The sequence below is a fragment of the Camelus bactrianus genome, chromosome 5, assembly GCF_048773025.1.
Source record: "Camelus bactrianus isolate YW-2024 breed Bactrian camel chromosome 5, ASM4877302v1, whole genome shotgun sequence".
Taxonomy (NCBI): Eukaryota; Metazoa; Chordata; class Mammalia; order Artiodactyla; family Camelidae; genus Camelus; species Camelus bactrianus.
In genome coordinates this window covers 4,459,470-4,481,083 of record NC_133543.1, presented here as the reverse complement: position 1 = coordinate 4,481,083, position 21,614 = coordinate 4,459,470, and the positions used below count along the sequence as shown (strand labels likewise).

General features: G+C 50.9%; 2 protein-coding genes across 60 annotated transcripts in view; one reads left to right on the top strand and one right to left on the bottom strand.

The window, feature by feature from the left end:
* Window positions 1–625: 625 nt before the first annotated feature.
* On the bottom strand, window positions 626–8,128 carry LOC141577671 (GDP-fucose protein O-fucosyltransferase 2-like). 14 transcript variants are annotated; one of them, XM_074363304.1, is made up of 6 exons: window positions 7,914–8,128; window positions 7,524–7,585; window positions 6,292–6,524; window positions 3,985–4,151; window positions 3,028–3,157; window positions 626–1,431 (listed from the first exon to the last, which is right to left on the bottom strand). In XM_074363304.1, the coding sequence occupies exons 1-4, from the start codon at window positions 8,001–8,003 to the stop codon at window positions 4,144–4,146; spliced, it is 393 nt and encodes a 130-aa protein (XP_074219405.1). In that variant the 5' UTR covers window positions 8,004–8,128; the 3' UTR covers window positions 626–1,431; window positions 3,028–3,157; window positions 3,985–4,143. The 14 variants fall into 14 exon arrangements, 12 of the variants coding, with proteins under 12 accessions (XP_074219405.1, XP_074219407.1, XP_074219406.1 ...); XM_074363306.1 differs by having other exon boundaries at window positions 4,050–4,151; XM_074363305.1 differs by having other exon boundaries at window positions 626–1,434; window positions 3,028–4,151.
* A 222-nt stretch (window positions 8,129–8,350) lies between these two features.
* Window positions 8,351–21,614, top strand: part of LOC141577670 (trafficking protein particle complex subunit 9-like) — a 90,529-nt gene continuing 77,265 nt past the window's right edge. For 32 of the 46 annotated variants that reach the window (XM_074363275.1, XM_074363257.1, XM_074363256.1 and 29 more), the window contains exons 1-10: window positions 8,352–8,490; window positions 10,213–10,295; window positions 13,521–13,607; window positions 13,954–14,114; window positions 17,003–17,131; window positions 17,475–17,608; window positions 18,012–18,065; window positions 18,352–18,539; window positions 19,844–20,008; window positions 20,316–20,428. The gene's annotated coding sequence lies outside the window, so the exon portion shown is untranslated. The other 14 variants (XM_074363255.1, XM_074363254.1, XM_074363252.1 and 11 more) reach the window with 14 other exon arrangements.

Here is a 21,614-nt window from a genome sequence, read left to right as displayed (position 1 = left end):
GGGGGCACTGGGTCCAGTGGAGCGTCCAGCCTGGTTCCCCGCCAGCCCTTAGGGCTTTGGTGGGGCCTGGAACATCAACTACCCTCCCCTTAGGGGCCCGTTTGTCCTTTCCAGCCAACAGACCTAGGTCATAAGCACTTTAACTCACCTGAGGGTGTTTTCCTCACTTCAGGGGCAGTGAGGACGGGGCTTCTTCACACTCCAAGTGCCCCCGGTCTGGATGCAGACAGTCTGGCTCTCCCCCAAGTCCTGCAGTTCCCGGCCACACCTGCTGCTGGTCACAGTCTGTGCTGTGTTCTCTTCCAGGACAAGGGGTGCACTCTGACCCCCGCCCCGCCCCCACCAGGGGTGGCAGAGGCGGCGGACAGGCAGGTGAGCTGGGGCCTGAGACCGTGCCCGCAGATCAGTGCCCCAGAGGCCGCTGGAGACTAGAGGGGCCACGGGGCAGAAGGCAGCATGGGATGGGAGGAGGAGGAAGGTTCAGGATAAGGAGATGAAAGGGGGAACGGATAGCACTGTGAGGACCTCGGCCATGAAAGGGAAGAGAAATCACAGTGACAGCTGGAGCGGTGTCGGCGTTAAAAGCTGTGGGCTGTTTTTTTTAATTTTATTAATTACCAATATATATTGACAGATTTCTTATTTTATTAAAGATTATGTTCCATGTCATATAACAGGATAGAGTATGTTATTATTTATTAAATAATACATAATAGAAGATATACTAGCATATTATCTTCTGTTTATTTATTAGCAGATAGTATATAATGCATATGTAGGTGTTTATATACATAATATATTATTCATGCATCTATATAATATATAACCCATAACAAATAATGTAAGATTATGATTAATATATAATATAACAAGATTACATAACAATAATGATGTAATATTACCCATTGTATGTCTTGGTTCATGACACATTCTCATCTTATTTGCCTGTCAGAATTATTTATGTATTAAAATTAATATTATAAGACACAGTTATGAACCTATCACCCAGCATCATAACAGGAATATTGACAGTGACATACTGTGTCCTCTTTACCTATCCTGCTCTTGGCCTCTTCTCACAGGAAGTAACCAGCATCCTGAATCCTGGCTTACCCTTGCCTTGTGTTACTTTCACACACACAACATTTAAGATCAGTTAAAACAAATGAACTGCAGGTACATGCAATGAAGTGGATGAATCACACACTCCATGTTAAATTGAAAAAGTAACCCCTAGAAGGTAGCCGATAGTGTGCTATGCTTTTAACTGTGTGTATATATGTCAACTAAACTCACTGAATTAAGAACAACTACAGCTACAGTCCAGGTGGGAAAGGGACAGATAAAAGGTGAGGTGAGCAGATTTGCTGCAGGTGAGCGAGTTCCTTTCCAGTGACATGTCATTCTCTCTGAAGCAGGAGGCATGACCATCTGCTGGGAGTCAGGGAAGAGACAGAGGGAAGGTTAGAGGTGTGCAGAGAGCAGAGAATGTTGACACCACTGAGTGATAAGTGGGGAAATGTGCTCACTATAGAAATCCTGGAGGATTGCCTGGCAGCAGCAACATGGTGGGCATTGATTTGTAGTCTTGGAAATCTGTGCTGGGAGAGCCTGCTGCCTGCAGGCTCAGAACAAGTAGAGCTGGGTGAACCGAGATGGAAGTCGGCCTGGTGAGGAACTGAAAAGGTCAAGGCTCAAGGGCGTTTTGTCTGTCATAAAGAGAGTGCTGACTGTGGATGCAGAGCTGGAAGGTGGGGAAGTGGAAGTAAGAGGAACGTGGACAGGCAGGAAAGCAGAGGAGTCAGCGCATGATGCCCCAGTGAGGGTGAAGGAGGGCCAGGGAGGCTGGTGGAGAAGAAGCTGGACGGCTAGAGGTGGGCACTTAAAGGAGAGAGGCTGGACCTGGGGTGGAGACACGCCCGGGTATGAGCCCGGGGGTAGGGTGAATGGGGGGTGGCTGGCTCAGGCTGATGGAGAAGAAGACCCTACAATGACCATACTGGGAGGTGGAAGGAGAATGAACTTTGACGTCTTGATGGTAGGAGGCGAGGCAATACAGAGCTGGTGGTCCAGGTGCTCCTGACTGAGGCAGATGAGCAGGGAGGCCAGGGTGGCAGGCACTGCTAGGAAAGGATCTGGGTTTTCCATGTGCTCCCACGAGGGGAGGAGCAATCATCTGAAGGTGGAAAGTGAGCACAAGGAGGCCAACCCAGGCTCCTGATCAAACGGGGTTGTGAAGGTGCAAAGCGTCAACTCCAGTGATGGTGGCCCAGGAAGCAGGGACCACGGGTGAAGTGAGGGGGCACTCAGAGAAGAGAGGGAGAAGAGTCTTCTGGGTGTAGGGGGAAGAGAGGCCCGAGGACAAAGGAGCACAGAGGCACAGTGATGAGGATGGACTGGCTCTATGGTGACACTGCAGGGATGGCTGGATCTTTGTCCTGAGGGCTTAGGTTGGGGGGAATACTGGCCTCATGAGGATCCCCCTGTCAGCAGCCTGGACAGAGGCTCTCGCTCCTGAGAGCTGTGTGGCCACCACTGTTCCCGGAGGGGCTCTGCCTCCATCTTCTCTTATCAGACTTTCCTGCCCAGCCCCCGACCGCCAGCGAGGGAGCCTGGGCCTCGCAGCTGTTTGCCGTGGAGGGACACAGGCTCCTCGGAGGAGCAGGCGGATCTTACTTTGCTCCGTAACCCAGGGCCTAGCAAAGCGCCAGCCCATGTGTGGGCCATGTAGGGGCTCGGATACTTACTTTACTAACTCAAAGCAGTAGAATTGCAGAGCTGGAGGAAGTGACCACTGAGCTCACAGAGTTCACTGCCCACACCCCCATTCTACAGATGAGGAATCAGAGACCAAGCAGTGAAGCAGCCTTGGCCAAGGTCACGCTGCTCGTAAATGCTGGCCTGTGTCGGGCATGCCAAGTGATGAGCTGCAGTGAAGGGGCTGAGAGGGGTCTCTGGGGCCAGAGAGCTCGGGTTCAAGTCCCAGCTCTGCCATTTATTAGCCGTGTGATTAATGAATGTCCTTACCTTTAAAGTGGAACTCATAGTGGTGCCAACTCATTGGGTTGTCATGAACACAGCGTTCCTGGAACAGCAGGACAGAGTACTGTAAGGGTTTGCTGTTGCTTTGGTTATGATTATTATCACCAAGTGAACCCTGAAATGAAGAACAAAGGCAGCAAGAATTTTTATTTTAAAGGAGTTTCAAATCCTCTGATGAATGCTTCATTTCATCTATTCAAGTTTTCATTTGACCCTTATTAACAACTACACAATGGATGACTTTTGAGGCAATCTTGCTTCATGTCTTTAATTCTCACTAACGACACAGGCTATTTAACAGGCAGCAGTTTCTTTTCCAGGAAGAGGGACAAAAAGTTAAAAATGACTCAGTGCCTCTCGGTCCCCAGTGAGTTGGTTGTGACCTGTCAACCCAGCTTTGGGGAAGTGCCCGCTCCCCCTGGGCCCACTGAGCTGCCCCGCAGCATCCAAGGGGTGCCGTACCCCCACACGAATCCAGTCTCTTGGTTCCTATCTTTCCTTCAGATCCCTCAAGGACTGCCCATGCCCCAGGGCCCCATCTGCCCCACCAGCCTTGGCTGCTGGACTCCAGGACACCATCCTGGGTCTCAACCATCCCCTGTTCCTATGACCGCCCCACTACTCTACATTTTGTCCTTCAAGTGTGGGCTTCTGTGGCTCGCCACACAGCAGGGGTCTCCCCGTCCTCCACCTTGGGTAACTGCATCGTCCTGCACGGTGCCTAGGGAACCCGTGTGGAGGCAGGAAGAATACAGAACAACAGGTGCTCAGAGGGGCTGCCTTTCCCACTGCAGGGGCCCTAGAGAGCTTTCTCCCAGCTGGTTATTCACAGGCGCTGAAGCTGTGGAATCTCGATCTCACCAATTTAAAGGGCATCATCACTAATTACAAAAGCAATCATTTCTTCAGTAGCAAAAGGAGAAAAGACTTTGTGTTCCCCACCTCCAACTGTTTTCCTCCACCTTCAGATGTTTCTCATCTCTGGGCAAGGGTAGAGTGCAACTCACAGAATATTATTTTTCAATGTCTTTTCCCACTCTGAAGATTGCTTTCCCAGAACCGATGAAGGCTAGAATGGTTTAGCTTCCCTGGACTGAGGATTCAGAGGCCTGGGGGGAAGGGGGGAGGGGGAGGTGAGATAACTCAGCAATATTGAACCTAACAGAGACATTAAAAGGTTCTATTCTAAACAGAAAGGAAGCAGGATGCTATAGAAACAGGAAAACCATAGTTGGAAATGCAAAAACGAGTTGCAAGAGAATAAACATAAAGATGTAAAAATGAAAAAGGACATCAAAATAAAAAAAGTTGGGAATGGGAGAGGGGAGCAAGAAAATGTAGATTTTTTTCTTTCTTTTTTTTTTCTTCGTTATTCTTAGGATGTGTTGGAGCCTACGTGATTATCAGTCTAAAGGAAATAGATATAGTAATGGGCTGATATATTTGAAGAATAAGGTAACCACAAATCAAAAGCATACAATAGAGTCGCAAAAAAACCAAAAAGAAACAAACTCAAAATGGCTTAAAGACTTAAATATTACACACGACACTATAAACTTCTCACAAGAAAACATAGGCAAAACATTATTTGACATACATCTCAGCAATGTTTTTGTAGGGCAATCTAAGCAACCCAAGCAACAGAAATAAAAGCCAAAATAAATAAATGAGACCTAATTAAACTTATAAACTTTTGCACAGCAATAGAAACCATAAGTAAAACTAAAAGACAACCTATGGAATGGGAGAAAATATTTGCAAAAGATGAGACTGACCATGGCTTAATTTCTAGACTATATAAATAGTTCATACAACTTAATAAGAAAAAAATAAACAACCAAATCCAAAAATGGGCAGAACAACTAAACAAGCAATTCTCCAATGAAGACACACAGATGGCCAATAGGCATATAAAAAATGCTTAATATCGTTCAATTATCAGAGAAATGCAACTCAAAACTACAATGTTATCATTTCACACCAGTCAGAATGGCCATCATTCAAAAGTCCACAAACCATAAATGCCGGAGAGGCTGTGGAGAAAAGGAAACCCTCCTACATTGTTGGTGGGAATGTAGTTTGGTGCAGCCACTGTGGAAAACAGTATGGAGATTCCTCAAAAGACAAAAAAAAAAAAAAAAAAAAAAAAAGGCTTATCACCTAATCCAGCAATCCCACTCCTGGGCATATATCCAGAGGGAACCTTCATTCCAAAAGATACCTGCACCCCAATTTTCACAGGAGCACTGTTTACAATGGCCAAGACATAGAAGCAACCTAAACATTCACTGACAAATGACTGGATAAAGATGTGGTATTTAGATATAACAGAATATTACTCAGTCATAACAAAGAAGGAAATAAGGCCATTTACAGCAACATGGATGGAACTGGAGATTATCTCACTAGGTGAAATAAGTTAGACAAAGACAAGTATCATATGATATCATTTATATGTGGAATTTTTAAAAACATGATACAAATGGACTTATCTATAAAACAAAAAACAGACTCACAGGCTTATAAAACAAACTTAGGTGTTTGGGATTAACAGATACAAATTACTATATGTAAAACAGACAAACGACAAGGATTCACTGTAGAACACAGGGAAGAATATTCAGTATCTTGCAACATATAATGGAAAAGAACCTGAAAAAGAATAGACTATGTATATGTACAACTGAATCACTATGCTGCATACCTGAAACTAACAAAACAGCTGTATAACTGAAACTAACAAAACATTGTAAATCAATCACATTTCAATTTAAAAAAAATTGATAAGCTCTAAATACCTTTATTCAAAGAAAATCTTGAACTCTTCCCTCTTACAAAATTTAAAATGGGTAGCTTGAGCAGGACCAAATTATACTGGATGGGCAGTTACATATCTTCTCCAGCACGTGGCCCATGTTACACACACATCGTGTTTTCCTACAGGTAAGAACAGCCCTGACTGCACAGCGAGCGACTCTTTCTGGGACAAGGGCCTCTGTGGCAGTGGCCTCCTTGTCACCGCTCCATCTCACCAGGAGGCCAGGGTTTTCAGAGGGGAGGGGACATAGAGCTCATACACTTCAAATTGACTTCCCGAAAAAACTGTGGAAAAACCAAATTCACCTGCAGTGAAGGAAACATGAGCAGGGCCCCTAAGCAGACCGACAAGTCCAAAGTAAGATGGCCCGATGTTCAGATCGGAACCAGAACAAAGACCACCTGGCCCCAGTTAAATGACCACCACCTCACCTGCAATGAACTGCTCGTACTCAATGTCAGGGATGTTTCTGTTGAGACTTGGGAGGTCAAAGGAGTCGGACCAGGGATCGGGGCTCTGCCAGCGGTAGAGGTGGCCCCAAGGGAATTGCACCAGTACCGGCTCCTCCATCTTCAGCAGGGTCTTCAGGAGGAAGGCAATGTGGATGCAGACGTTCCTACGGAGGTTGAAGCCCTCTGGAGGGTTGAAGTCACACAGAAGGTACCTGGCAGGGAGCAAAGGAGAGCGGGTCTTCAGGGCCAGGCCTCTGCACAGGAATCCAGGCTTAGATAGAACAGATACAACGGGAATCCCTGCACAGCCCATGGCCTAGACTCCAGACACATTCAGCAGCTTCTGGTTTGTAAAGTGGAGGCACTGCCCACCCATCTCCATGTGGCCAATTACTTCAAGTCCGGGAGCAGTTGCGGAAGACATCTTGGCATCCGTCTAACACCACTAAGCACCCGACTAGCATCTGAGCACCCGTTCTCCAGGGGCTCTCAAACTTCTTGTTCTACAGAACCCTATACACTCTTAACAATTACTGAGAACTCCAAAAGGCTGCTATTTATGTGAGTTTAATCTATCAATATTTCCTGTGTTAGAAGTTAAACAAGAAGTTAGAAAAAGTGTATGAATTCACTTAAAAATATTAACAATCTACTGTAAGTTACCATTAATACTCTTAAACAAAATATAATTCTATTTTTCAAAAGAAAAATCATTAGTGAGAAGAATAGCAGTGATTTCAATTTCTGCAAATCTCTTTTGGACTGGTGAGAGCTGAATTCTCCTATCTGCCTCTGCATTCCCTGTTTTGTGATATCGCAGGCCAGGTTTTCCCTGGAAAACCCCGCAGGAACTCGGGAGAGCAAGAGTGTGCAAAAGGCAGGTGACATCCCGGCGTTTCTATGAAAATGGTCTTGCACCTCAGGGGCCTTGGATACACTTTGATAACTGTTGCCCTATCCAAGGCGAGACTCTTCTACACAAGAGCCAGGCAAGGGTCCTGGATTCTGTAATGAGTTACCGCCACCACACCCCTCCCTTCTCTGTGTGTTTCTCACAAACTCCATTACTGCAGATGAGGATGTAATCCTCAACTGGGGCCTCTAATTCCAGAAGACTGCTAACTTCAAGAGGGAGGGTCCCATCTACCATCCCTACACCCCGCATAGTTTATTTTGAGTCAAGCCTTAGATAACTGCTTATCGGCACTGACCCTTGTGTCTTATTCCTGAGGTTGACTGAAGGAACCAACATCTGGATGGAACTGAAATTTCCCTGCAGAGAAACAAGACTGATAAGCCACCCCATTCCAACATCTGATTCTGGGGCTCTTCAAAACCCGGGTAAGGCCCCGCTTCATCTATGATGGGTCCTCCGCCTGCCCTTCCCGGGGGGTTCTGGGAGGCCGCGGCCACCAAGGGAGACCCAGACTCGCGGCCCCAGCCCCAGGGCCTGAGGGGGAGGAAAGCTTGAGGCTGTGCCCAAGCCCTGCCCCGCCCCGCCCCAACACGCTCCCCGGCACCACAGCCCTCCCCGGCCACCGCCCCAACCCCGATCCCACCCCGGTTCATGTCCGCCGGCCCCACCGACGGCACGGACGTACGTTTACCGTCTGTGGGACGCCGCCCCAGACAGGATGTCGGCCGCCGACTGACCAGGCCAGAACTAGTCGCCCGGCCGAGCAAGCCGCCATCCCCAGCAGCAAGCACCGCCATGGTCCCGGGCAGCTGCACACTTCCGGAGCCCGCTACCCGCCCCAGAAGTGCACGCCGGCCCGCGCAGAGCGTGGCGCCTGTAACCATGGCAACTCCGCGGGGCCCTCCCCTAGCGCTTGCGTCGTGCGTCCTCCCGAGTCTAGTTGTGCGAGGGCAGAACTTGCGGAGCCAATGGGAGCCAGGGCACAGCCAGGACGGGGGTGGGGGGAGGCTTATGGGACAGCTGGGCGGGGCCGGGGAGGGCAGGGCCGCGCGGAAGTCCTGACCTGCATGTGGCGCCGGCCGGAGGCTGGGGTGTTGCTGCCAACAGTGGGCGGGGCAGCGGGGCAGCGAGGCGGGGGCACCCTCACCTGTCCGTGTGTGGGGATCAGCCTGGGCTCCGTGGCCTCCGCTTGCACCGGACGTGGACCCAGGCTACCGGTGGGCAAGAAAGAGGACTGAGCCCAGGCACGCACGGCTGGCCAGGTAGGGCACCTGAAGTGCAGATCCGCCAGGCCCGCTGCCGGCCTTGAATACGCGCTGCTAGGCAGTTTCCAAGAAGACGGGATCTGTCATAAGAGGGGAGGTAGGGCTTGGGTGCCAGATGTCGGGTTGGGTGCAGTCTCACAGGAGAGCCACGGTGAGAGGGCGCAGAGCGGCCCCTGTGTTGGCGGGGCTAAGAGTTTGCGGTATAGGGTCGGGGTGATGTGTGCCTTTCTCTGTGGTCTCCTCACTCCAGAGCAAGGGGCTCTGCTTCCCCCCTCCCCTCACTGCACTCCCTGCCTTCCCCAGCACCACCTGGGGTGTGGTCATGTCGAGGCAGGGAAGGCCCAGGGAAGGGGCTCATTCAGGGGCAGGGGCCACTCTGCAGGGATGCTGGACCTGACAGCAATGCAGTGCTTCGGAACTCCCCTGGGCTGGGTTTCTAACCAGTGGGATGGAAGGGCCTTTCCTTCCTGGGGTGCATTTGGGGGAACTAGATACGTCATGAATGTCAGCCCTGAAAATGGAGGCTGCGCTACATCCATTCTTGGAAAGAAAAATCAGGCCCTTCCAGCCCAGGTGACTCAGAAAGTCAGTCAGCAATGTTCGGGGTCCCCAGTTTAGGCTTTCAATTAGAGCTGAGCGGCTCAGGAGGCCAGATCCCTGTCCGTGGCTCCAGGATTAGGCTTTCTGCTGGGGGACAGGATCCTCACAAACACCTGTGTCTTTGTGGGTCACCCCCCTCTGACAAGCAGGGAGGCAGGGTGCAGTTGTGGGAAATCGTGTTTCCATGAGGAGAGGGTCACCAAGAGGTGGGGGCACAGGAGACAGTGATAAAGAGTCCCGCAGCCTTTCTGGAATCAAAAAACTGGCAAATGTGAAAAAGTGCATAATTTGTTTTATTGAACAGGCTGCTTATGTACGTTTGGATGGCCAGGTTCAAGGACTCTGCATCCCTCCAGGACAATAGCCTCAAGAGAAGAACAGACAGAGCAGGAAGAGATGTGGGGTTTCTCCCAGGAATGAGGCAGAACAGGGATTTCTGCAGATTTGCAAGGAGACCCCGACCGCTGAGCACGGGGTTACAACCCCACGTGACCCTTGTCGTGTTTGGCTTGGGCTCTGGGTCTGGCCTGATCATGTATTCTTCCAGCTGAGTTCCAGAAATTCAGAGGGTAGACTTAGAGAGGCTGCGTTTGGAACCCGGTGTGGAGACGGAGGGTCCTTTATCCTGAGTCCCCTCAGCCTAATCACTGTAGCTGAGTTCAAACACCACCCAGGCCCCCAGGGTGGCCGTGGAGGGAGAGCAAGCCTGGCAGGTGACCCAGGGGTCCCACTGCTGTGCCCCTCCCTTATCTTTGTTCCCTTTCACCCCGGAAGGTGTGATTGTCTCATGTCATGGTGACAAGCCATCTCTCTTCTCTGTCAGGTGGGATCCCCACCCCCACTCAGCCTTCTTTCTGCATGGATGCTGAAGGACCAGGCTCACTAGAAGTTCTGAGTTTGAGCAGTAAGGTGGAAACAAAGAAACCAATGGAAACAAAGAAACAAGTCATTGTGGCAAAGCTCCCCACCACAGAGAAGCTGCCCTGAGTGGAAGGGAGGGTGTGGGCATGCCCATTTGTTTCTTGTCTCCCAGTGCTCTTCGCTTTCTTATTGCAGACCTGCATGGTTACAACAAAATGATCTGCAAAACTGAAAATATTTAGTCTCTGGCTTTTACAGAAAAGGCTGACCAGCCTCTGGTTCCCGTACCGGTCAACTGATTGGAGTACCTTTCCAGTTTGGAAACATCTGGGCAGGCCCAGGTTTGCAAAATTCTTTAAGAGTAGTTATGGAGTTTTGCTTCTAAACATTTTTATGGCTGTATACTTCTGAGCTGAGGTTGTGCTGTGTAATTCTGAGCCGGGATTTTCTCAAACTGTTTCTTATTTCTTATACCGGACACCCCTAAATTCCAAGGGGAATGGGATGTTAAGGAAGCCATGGAGTTTAGGAAAAAGATACAGATTTCATTTCCATTTAAGCATCGATGTATCTCCATCCTAGGCAGTATCGGTTCTGTGGTATTGATAGGGGAACTAAATAGCAACCAAATTTATAGAAAATAGTGGGTCATTGGGTACACAAGTTCTTCTTTTCAACATTTTTGTAGTGTTTGCAGTTTAAGATGACCGTTCCTGAGAAACAGGCAGCCTCTTAGAATGAAATAGCATTTTCCCTGAACCATACTCAATTTTTATTTCGTGGACAGCAGGAAGGGCAATCACACATCCAACACTTGCGGACCTCAAAGATAAAACGTAACTTTCTGAGAGCACACTCCCCCCGTCTCCCTCTGCTCTTTTCACTGTCCCATTGTCCCTGAAGTCTCTTTCATATCTTCTGTTCATGACTCCAGTAACTATTCCTTCTCGTCCCTCAGCTGGTAAGTTTACTTTTCTACTTTGACCAAGCAAACTGTAGCCAAGAGAAAAGAACTTTCACCAGCAACTCCCAGCACATCCGCTCGCCTTCTGATGTCTGTGACCTCACTCTCGCTGCCCCACCTCTTATTACAGGTGACATCGAAAGCCAGGTCATCCAAAAGTCACCAGGGGGCCCATCCATACAATCTTCTCCGGGCTGTCACTCCCACATCCATCCTCTCTGTCACTACCTCATCTATTTTGTTCTACTGCTAGTTGGCTCCTATCAGTATATAAAAGTCCATCCTCTTAAAAGAAACAAACAGCACTCCTTGACTCTAATTGGCCCCCACCAATTGCCACCCCATGTCTTTGCAGCAAATCTTTAATGAGTCGTTTAAACTCACTGTCTGCATATTCTCTTGAGCCATTCCCTTTTGCACCCACTCTGGCTTTTCCCCTGATCCCTCGCTCTATGGAAACTGCGCTGTCAAGGCCATCAGTGACCCCACGTTGCTAAATATAGTGGTCAGTTTTTAGTCTTCATCATGCATGGCCCTTTGGCAGCATTTGACCCGGCTCTTCCATTTCTCCTCCCCCGTGTTCCTGCTTCACTTGGCCTCCAGCCCATCGCTCTGCTTTCGATCCACTGGCTGGTCTTTTGCCAACGTCTCCTCTTTTTCCCAAATATTTACTGCGAATGTGCCTCGGAGTTGGGTCCTGGGTCTCTCCTCTATCTCACTGCTATACTTTTGGTAGAAGCAACCAGAATTGGAAATTGACATGCCATCAATTTCTCGATTTGTCCAAAACTCCCTGATTGGCCTTTTCCATTTGGAACTCTCTCCCTGATACTCATATTCTTTTTCTTTCATTCATCTTGCTTTCACATTCTTACGTATGTTCTACTGTGTAAATTACTTTTCCAAATTTTGAATCAGTCCATACATATCATGTGAAATGCTCAGATCTCTATTATTTCCACTAAGATGCTTATTCTACCTTAGAACCTTTCTGCATTTCTGTATTTATGTCAATAAAGTGAATAGTATTTCTACAAGCCTCATAGTTAAACAGTGTGTTTGTTTGGGGCTATTATGTAACATGAAATAATGATACATCAACATAGTCCTTTTTCATTTAATTTTATGTAACACCAAGATGAGGATTTTGCACTGAAGACTCTTTCGTTGAAATTTTACCTACGTTACGGACAGTCAGTTTTTGTGAAAGCCCTCATTTCTCCCCTTTTCTGATATATTTTCCATTTGGCTATTATAACATATACCTTGGCATGAAATAAAATTCCAAATCCATTCACATAATAAAATTAATACATTTAAATTATATTTTTTAATGTTAAAAAGAAAGAAAAAAAAAAAACCAGACTCCTCTTCCTATTAGGCATTTCTGTGGCAATATCTAATAGACTCCTTAATCATGATATTGAAGAACTGAGCTGATTCCAGCCCCTTTACACCTGCTCAGCCCCATTTTGTCCCATCTCCTGTGGATGGAGAGGACATCCATGCCATTTTCCAGGTCCAGATATTGGAACCATGTTCTTTCTCTCTCTTTCTCTTACACACACACAGACAGCAAATCCAGCTTGTTAGAAAATTCTGGCTACTCTGAATTCATTAACCACGTACTCCCTGTTCCCCGCCCTCCTAGGAGTCTCCTTCAGCCCCTTGTTGGACACAAAATAGCCTACTACTTCCATCTTTGCTTTTCTACAATCTCATCCACACAGAGTCAGAGGGAGCCTATAAAAGCATACATTTGAGGGGGTGGGTGTAGCTCAGTGATACAGTGCATGCTCAGCATGCATGAGATCCTGGGTTCAAACCTCAGCACCTTCACTAAAATAAATAAATTAACCTCCTCCCAAGAAAACCCAAAACAAAAGCATAAATTGGACATCACCCATCCCATCAAAACTCACTAAAATGGTCACCATTCCATTAGGAGCCAAAGTCGTCCCAAAGTCTTCGAGGACCCGGCTTGCTCTGCCTCTCCGCCCACACTCTCCCCATCACTCTGGGGGCCTCTGGCTCCGGCTCTTCCTTCTTCCTCCGGATCTATTCTGCTTCAAGTTCATTACTCCTTGAGATCTGCCAGGATTGCCTTATTCCCTCCTGCCTGCCTCCCACCCCACCACCATCACCTGACTTTGCTCATATCACTCTTATTTTTCCCCAAGCTCTTGCTACCCCCATCATGTTGCCTGTTTTCTCTGCTAAATCTCTGAGCCCCCAGTGATGGGGAGTCGTGTCTATTTTGTTGACTAATAAAGCCCAAGAGCCTTGGGAATGGGTAAAGTTACTAGATTCCCATAAGTAGTAGGAGCTTATACAGATTTGCTGAATGAATGCAGAGGTCCTGGTCCAATTCGATGGAGCAATTCTGTGTCCTGCTCAAAGATTAACTCTCCTTTCCTCCTGAGAGAGGGTGACCACTACCTTGGTGATCAAAGGCAAGATCTATTTTCTTTATGCTGTTAACCTTAGGCGGGGAGACTGGGGGATCTTCATTTATATTTTAAAATTTGATTCACTCTGCAGTTTGTCTCCTGTCTATGTATCCTTTTGAGAAACCGTTTATGAGTGATCATTCTTCCATCAGATTGAACAGGATCCAGGGGGAAGTACAAAGCCTGTCCCATTGGCCATCCTGTGTGTCATGTCCTGTGACCCAGTGGATGCTCAGCACGTAAGTGAACCAACAGGAGTGAGTGAAGAGATGGGAACATCTCATTATTGTGGTGGCTGCACTCTGTCCAATGCCTTGAGATTTGGGGAAGGGTTTACAACTGCGGAGGCGAGATGTCAGGTCCTCTGTGCTCTTCCTGATTGCCCTGGCCTTACCCATTCCCCCAGCCCCTCTGGGCAGCCAAGCCCAGGAGCGGGGCCACCGGCGATTGTGCTGATCAATAATCCACCTCACCCAAAGTCCGGGGGTAAGAGCGGCCAGCACAACTGGTTGTAGACACTGAAGTCAGGTCCTTGGAGGAATTCCCCACTGAACAATGTTTTGGACCTTTTATTTTTCTCTATAGCCTCCAGCTGAAGAAACAGATTGCCTTAGGTACATGAAAGGTGAGGACACCTACTATCCCCATGGAGCCAAGGTGGTGCTGGGAGTCTGCTGTTTGTACAGCCGTTGGGCTCGTGTTGCTTTGGGCATCCCTGTGCCTGAATTCCTGCAGTACACTCGGTGGTAAGAACGGGGGTGCCTGGCAGGGAGGTAAGCGGGTCGGGGGACTACACAGCTGGGGAGACGTTAACGTGGGGTGAGCTGGAGCCGGCTGATGCATGGAATCTCGGTGCAGGGAACTCTCCAAACTCAGAGAGGTTCCCACTCCCGCAGGGTCCCTTTGATCAGGGTGCTAGGCTGTCAGCACTGCAGGGTCCCTGTGAGGGTCATGGTGCCTTCAGGCAGTGGGAATTGAGGGGTCCAGTGGCAATTAAATTAACTGTGCACCCAAAGCCAACCCCCGTCTCTTTCAGCCTGTTTCCTAATCTGCAAAACTGGAATGATGTTAACCATCCCGCAGGTGTGTTGATGGGCTGGGACACACTAGACAGCCAGGAGCTGGAATTCCTCTGTGCCCTGATTGTTATCCTTCCTTCACACTATTTACTCTCACAAGTTCAGTCTCTCTGTCTCTCTCTCATTCACTTGTAACTTTCTCTCCTGCTCTGGTTTCATTTGATTCCCACCCTCCTCCCAATCCCCAGATGAGTGAAATTAATTTCTGTGTGTCAGTTCCAAATTCCCGGGAAAGATTCTCTGTCCCCTCTGGATTGGTTGTCCAACCCATCAGTTGCAGTCAGAGCAGTGAGTCCCTCTGTGACCAGAGGAGGGGCTCTGCCCAGCCCCCCAGCCACCATTGTGGGAGCACATAGCTCTCCGAGGAGGAGGTACTGGCTGTGACTTGGTGTCACTAAGTGTGAATTTATCTCTCCTCTTGCCCCACCTTCACCCTCCTAAACAAAGATGAAAATTAAACACTCCCGAGATTTGTGTCATGGAACACTCAGGGTGGGGGCTAAGAGGGCTGGATTCCCTGCTGAGTGTAAGGGGCTACAGTGACTCCACAACGAGAGCCTGTAAAGGAAACAGCACCGGCCCCACCGGACCCTTAGGGTGCTGAGTCTGCGTGACATTGAGCCAGGCTTCTGACCACAGCTCAGGGGTCTGTTCCGACCGGTTAGTCTTTGAAACCAACCAGCTGTGGATTCCTCAATCCCTCCCTGAGGTTTTACCTGAACCACGAGCTTCTGTATCTCTGAAGACAGATGATGAGGACCCTTCACGTAAGGCATTTGCACAGCCCTGTGCGGGAATTTGTGCTGCACGGTCTGCCCGACGAGCTGACCAAAGTTCGTATTTCACTGATCTTAGAAATAGTCTGGTTTCCTGATGCACTGTTTCACTGAACAAGCAACAGAAGCCACCTCTGGCTGATAAAAGCAAAAAAGGGACTTAAAGAAAAGATACTGGGAGGGTGCATGGAGTGTCCCAGACCAGAGCCGACCCGGGGGCCGTAGGAGATGTTGGGGAGCCCCAGGCACCAGGCTGCGCAGGGTGCTACCGGGCCCCCTGCTCCCCCAGCAGGGACCCCACCTCCTCCTGACTCTCCACCTCACTGCAGGTTCATGTCCCGGCAGGGCCAGGTCACACTGAAGCCACCAGCACACACCTCAATGGGGGAGTTGGCCCCTTCTCAGCTGAGGGCGTGCCTGGTGTGGGGAGAGGCCCAGTTAGAGGAAGGCGGTTCCCCTACTGTTCCGAGTTAATGCACAAGTCAGTGCCCATCACTCAGGAGAGCCGGGCTGGTCCGACCTCATTGTGGTGACTAGGCCATCTGAGTTCACGTATTATTTTTAGGTTGGAAGGCCCAAGAGGGAGAAAAAGTGGAGGTTCTAGCACTTATTTTGTATTTCCCATGTACCAGGTGCGGTAAGCAAGCCACTTCAGACAAGGCCCATAATAACCACATTAATAGGCCACGGAGAAAGTCATGCAGTCAGGCCTCTGCAGCCCCGAAACCCGTGTCCTCATCAGTTCCGTAGTTACCAGTGGAAGTTGTAGGGATTTATGGGACTGTGTGCTCCTGTGGGGGCTGGGATGTGTGTGTTTAAATCCACATCTTCAGAAACTCGGCCAGAACCACAGCCACTGATTGTCTGCATGGAGGCAGAGGAGAGGAGGCTTCCAGCCTCTGGTCCAGCTCGTGTGGAGCTCAGAAGTTGCTCCTTCTGTCCTGAAAACAACACCAGAGCTGAGGGAGCTGCAAACCCACTGCTCTTCTTAGATCCACAAGAAAACTGAGGGGGAAAGCTGCTCCCAACACAGAGAGGCAGCCGGGCAGGCCTGGAGAGTCACAGCTCCCAGGGCAGAACACGCTTTTGTAAGAACCCCGGGGGCAGGCAGATTTAACAGGTCCCTGAGGCCAGCTGGAGGCTCAGCGTGGGGAAGTCCGAGTGTGACAACTCCAGGGGGCCAGTCACAGGGGCCCCCTGCTCTTTTTCATGCATTTTACATCCAGGACCGTATCCTGTTCTCAGAGTGAAGATCATAGGAAAACTCCTCATGGTTCCTGCCAGGAAAGGAAAAAATAGCTCTATTGAAATACACCCAGAACATTCTCTTCCATTGTGGGGGGTTGTGTTTTGTTTTTTTTTTTTTTATGAGAATTTATTTTACCAGAGCCAAACCTACCTGGGGGAAGGGAAATAACTTCTGTGCCACCCAAATTGGGGTGGGGGAAAGAGACACATTTGTGGAGGTCACAGCTCAGGGCACAGGCTCAATGAGAACTAATCACAGGACTACAGAAGCCCTGCTCTGTCCCGCTCCCCCAACACCTTACCTCCATGTCAGTAGAGCCCCTGTGTAATAACAGGAATAAAATTAAAAGAAGTAAATGTCTCAGGAGTGTCTAGGGAAAACCCAAAGACAGCGGGGAGATGAAAACAAGGACACACGGGTGGCTTTAGCCTCTCGCACGAATAGCTGTAGCAAACTACACACAGCCCAGCCCCAGTAGATAAACAGAAAACCTCACAGAAGAAACTATTTATTTTGGTTCTCTTACCCAGTGCATTCCATGGTGCATCCTCGCCTAGAATTGAGTGGAAGCAAGTCCATCTCAGAAGGGACATACCTGAAGAGAAATGGCTTTCCAGACTCTGAAGGGCAGAGAAAGCACCAGCCTGGGTTAGAGAAAGGTGAGGGGTCGGGTAGGGTGTGGGCTGCATTCTTCCCCAAATAAGGAACCTTCCTGAGGCCAGCACAGTGGGAGGGAGGGCCATAGGGTGGAAGCAGCCGGACTTCTTCCCGAGAAGTGATAGGATGCCTCCAAGGGACCATTCAGGTGCCCAAACTGTGTCCTGATGGTGGAAGCCTGTCGGTCTGCCTCAGAGCCCAGGACTGAGGTGGGCGCACAGCAGGCCGGTCTTACTTGGCCGGATCAATTTCAATTCTCCGAAACCCTGTGTAAAACATGAAGCGTGGACGACCTGGTGAGCACAGCTCTGCCCTCAAGACCGGTTTCAACTCCTCTCTTCCCAGAGAACAGCATCTCTGAGCCCGTCCTGGGTGACCTCACAGAGATCACCCTAGTGGCCCAGGCTAGTGACCGGGAACATGTACCTTCCTGCAGCCAACCCCAGACGTCCACTGATGCATCATATACTGACAAAGATGTGAGTTCCTGTGCATTGGTCTAACAGCAGAGACTCTGCCACAGGCCCAAGAGGTGGTGTGTGGGACAAGCAGGGGTGCAGGAGTGTACGCAGTGCAAAGGTGTAAGTGGTGGCAGGGGTGCAGGGGCTGTGGAGGGTGCAGGCAGTTCAGGGGATGCGGGGGTGCAGGCAGTGCGGAAGTGCAGAGAGTGGCAGGGGTGCAGAGGTACAGGGAGTGTAGGGGTGCAGGAAGGTGCTCAGGCACGTGGCCAGGGTCAGAAGGCAAGTGCACATCCTCGCAGTCAGCCTGACCCCGGGAGATTGGTGCAATGGTCTGGGTTGGCGGAGGGGTCGGAGGGGGCGGCGACGGCGGTGGGTGGGAGGCTGCCCGGGCAAGCCGGTCGATGTCTTCTCTTCCCTGCAGCCTGGCCTGGGGGGGGGCGTTGGCCGCCGGAGATTCGCCAGATGTTGGACTCCAGTTAAGCTTGCTCCTGGGTGGTGGGGCGGTTAGGTCGGGGGCGGTGGCAGCGGCAAGGGGGCGGAGCGGGGCTGCCCCTGGCGAACTGATGGAATAGCTGCCTTCTCCCGGCTGCCGGGCCTGGGAGCGGCCTCTGCTGCCCCAGGTCGCCTCACACACCTGTCCCACTCAGCTTGCTTAGTGGGGAGTGGAGGCGGTGTGGTTAAGGTGCAGGGCCCACGGGGATAGGGGGGCTGCCGCACGGAAGCCGGTCAATTCGCTCCGCTCTCCCCCGCGGCGGAGCCAGGGGCGGCTTCTGCTGCCGTAGAGGCGGGACGCCGGTCTCCAGGTGAGCTTGGTCCTGGGAGGCGGCGGCGGCGGCGGCGGCTGGGGGTTTGGGTCCGTTCCAGGGAGCTGCTCCATTTCTTCTCTCCCCCGCGGCCTGGCTCGGGGGCGACGTCTGCCGCCAGAGGTTTGCCTGAGGTCCGACTCCAGGTGAGCTTGCTCCTGGGAGATGGGTGCGGTGCAGTCAGGGGGCTGGGAAGGTGGTGGCTGCGGGGATAGGGAGGCTGCCCCGGGGGAGCTTGAGGATTAGCTCCCATGTCTGTGCCGCGTGGCCTGCAGGCGGCCTCTGCTGCGCCAGGTCCCGGGATAACCCTTTCCCACTTTGCCTGTTGGGGGCGGGAGGCAGGGTAGTCAGGGTGCACGGGTGGCGGGGGTCGGGGGCCTGCAGCGGGGGAGCGGGCACATTTGCTCCCATCTTCCCCGCGGCTTGTCCTGGGGGCGGTGTCTCTTGCCCTGGGTTAAGAGACACGTGTATCCTAGTCAGCCTGGCCCCAGGAGGCGGGCGTGTTACGTTGCGGGTGGTGGCAGCAGCGGCAGGTTTTCCCATGGAGCCGGTCCATTCGCTCCCATTTCTCCCCATGGTTTGCCCTGGGGGCGGTCCCTGTTGTCCCTAGTTCGCCGGAAGTCCATTTCCAGGTCAGCCTGCTCCCTAGAGGCGGCCACCGTGAGGTCAGGGGGCAGGAGCGGTGGCTGCTGTGGGGGTAGGGGGCTGCCTGGGGAGCTGGTGGATTGGCTCCCGTCTCCCCGATGGCCTGGTGTGGGAGTGGCCTCTCCTGCCTCAGATCACCAGACACACCTGTCCCATTTAGCCTGCTGGGGGAGGGGCGCCCTGGGAAGTGCCTTTAAAGTGTGGGGGAGGCGACAGCAGGGGTAGAGGACCTGCAGCGCGGAGCCTGTCAATTTGCTCTCCTCTTCCCCACGGCCAAACCTGGGGGCGTACTCTGCTGCCCAAGAAGCCAGATGCCCGTCTTCAGGTCAGCTTGCTCCTGGGAGGCGGGCGCGATGCTGTCGAGGGGCAGAGGCAGCTGCGACGGCCGGCTGCCCCGCCTAATGGGGCCACTTCTTCTCCTCTCCCCTGACCTGGCCTGGGGACGGCCTCTCCCGCCCAAGATTAGCCTGAAACCCCACACCCGGTCAGGTTGCTCCTGGGAGGTGGGCGCGGTGACATCAGGGGTTGGAGAGGAGGGGGGTCTGCCCCTGGCGGGCTGGAGGATAAGCTCCCATCTCTCTGGAGGCCTGACGTGGGGGTGGCCTCTGCTGCCCCTCATTCCCGGGTCACCCTTCTCCAGGACATATTGCCCCGGGGGTGCTGTAGGCTGCGGGGGCGGCGGGTTGTTGGCGGGGGTATGGAGCTTGCCGCTTGGGAGCTGGTGGTTTAGATCCCATTTCCCCCGCAGCTTCGCCTGGGGGCAGCCTCTGTTGCCCCAGGTCGCAAAGCACTGTTTCCCTGACAGCTTAACCACCGGAAATGGGCAGGATGTGCTGAGGGGGCGGAGGCAGCCGCCAAGGCAGCGACGGAGGGGGCTGTCCCTGGCCAGCCGGTCAATTTGTTCCCATCTGAACATTTGCTGCCCCAGTTTCGCAGGACGCCCTTCTCCAGTTTATCCTTCTCCTGGGAGGTGGGCTCAGTGCATGCAGCCCAAGGTCTGGGCTCTCCCCTGGGGAGGGGCAGAACTCTCTTCTTCTTCTTTGACTTTATTCTTCAGCGAAGTGGTTACTGGCCCCAATTCTTAATTCTGAGAAAGTGTAGCCTGTGTTACGGAGGAGCTGCTGGACAGTGAGGTTTCTGGGTGGGTTTTCACATCAGCTGATGCCCCAGGCAGGCAGGAAATCTATTACTTAGAGCTTCTTAGTCTGGAGTTGGGGGATGGCCCCGCCATCCTCACCATGCTTTTTAAAAATGTGTTACTCCCCTCTTTTTCCTAGGTGACATTTTAGGTTATTGGGTCCCAGATTGCTGGCACACTCATCCCTGTTCTCAAACATCTTTTAAACTTGGGTGAAGTGATAAGTTGGGGAAGAAGATGATTTACTGAAAGGTAAGAATACTTAAATTTGCATTAAAGCTACATTCTGTCAATCTTTCTCAAATGATTTTTCTCTGATTCTAAATCCATGACCTAGTGAATGTTGTACTCCTGTGTAAATCATTGATCTTCACATCACACTTGTTGAGTGGTCAACGAGATTTTTTATTTAGATTATTCCTGAAAGGAAAAGCTCAGGCTTTTGAGAATTCCTTGTCTGATGTCACCCAGGCAGTCACAGTAGAAGACAGAGCTGATATAAAAATCCCTCAGCTGCCTGAACTGCAAAGCTTCTGGGATTACTGATCCCTGAAATGCAGGTGACTCTTGGTGATAATCTGGGGGATGGTTTACATGATCAGATTCTTCCAGTCCTGTAAATGGGTTCCATGGCCCCAGCCCCGGGAGGGCTGGTCATAAGGGCCATATCGTGAGGGGTGGGATGGGAAGGCAAGGTCTAAGAGCTGGCATCACTGAGATTCCACACTCGCTAAACACAGACCCCAGAGCCTAATTGTTGTCAGGTTCTGTTCTGGATTTGAGAGTGTGTTCAGACATGATTCTTGCCCTTCAGGGGTCACTGCCTGGGTGGAAGTAACCTTTACATAAATCTGGGGAGGATGACAATTAAGTAGATGGGCTGTTATGATTCTCAGTGTGCCCAGGCTCGCTCTTCCAGGCACTCGTGGGACTAACGAGAGTCATGTTATTCACTCATACACTGATTTATTACCCTTGAATTGATCATTTGTCCCACAGTAAGTGAAACAAGCGATGAGGAACCTGAGTTTTGTCCCCTTTCCTAGCACTGATTGTATCTGTCAGTCAGGCGCCCTGAGTATGCATTGTGAAATGGTGGTATTTCTTGCCCAATGGGACTGCACTGTCAGTTCTGAGAATCAGGGGATACACGTGGGTAGGACAGCACACTGACACACATGGCACCCCCCCACCCCATGAGACAGCATTGTCGATGCTCAGGTGACCCGATGTAGACCGCGGTGCTAAACTTGAGCATGTTTAGTGATCTTGGTGGCTATGAAAATACAGACTGCCGGTCCCTACTTCTGGAGACACTGAGGGTGTGCACCCCAGAATTCTGCACTTTAAGAAGCACTTCAACTAATTCTGATGAAGATGATCTGAGTGTCCCACTGAGAAACACTGGTGTGCGATGCACCAGTATTGAGGATTCTCA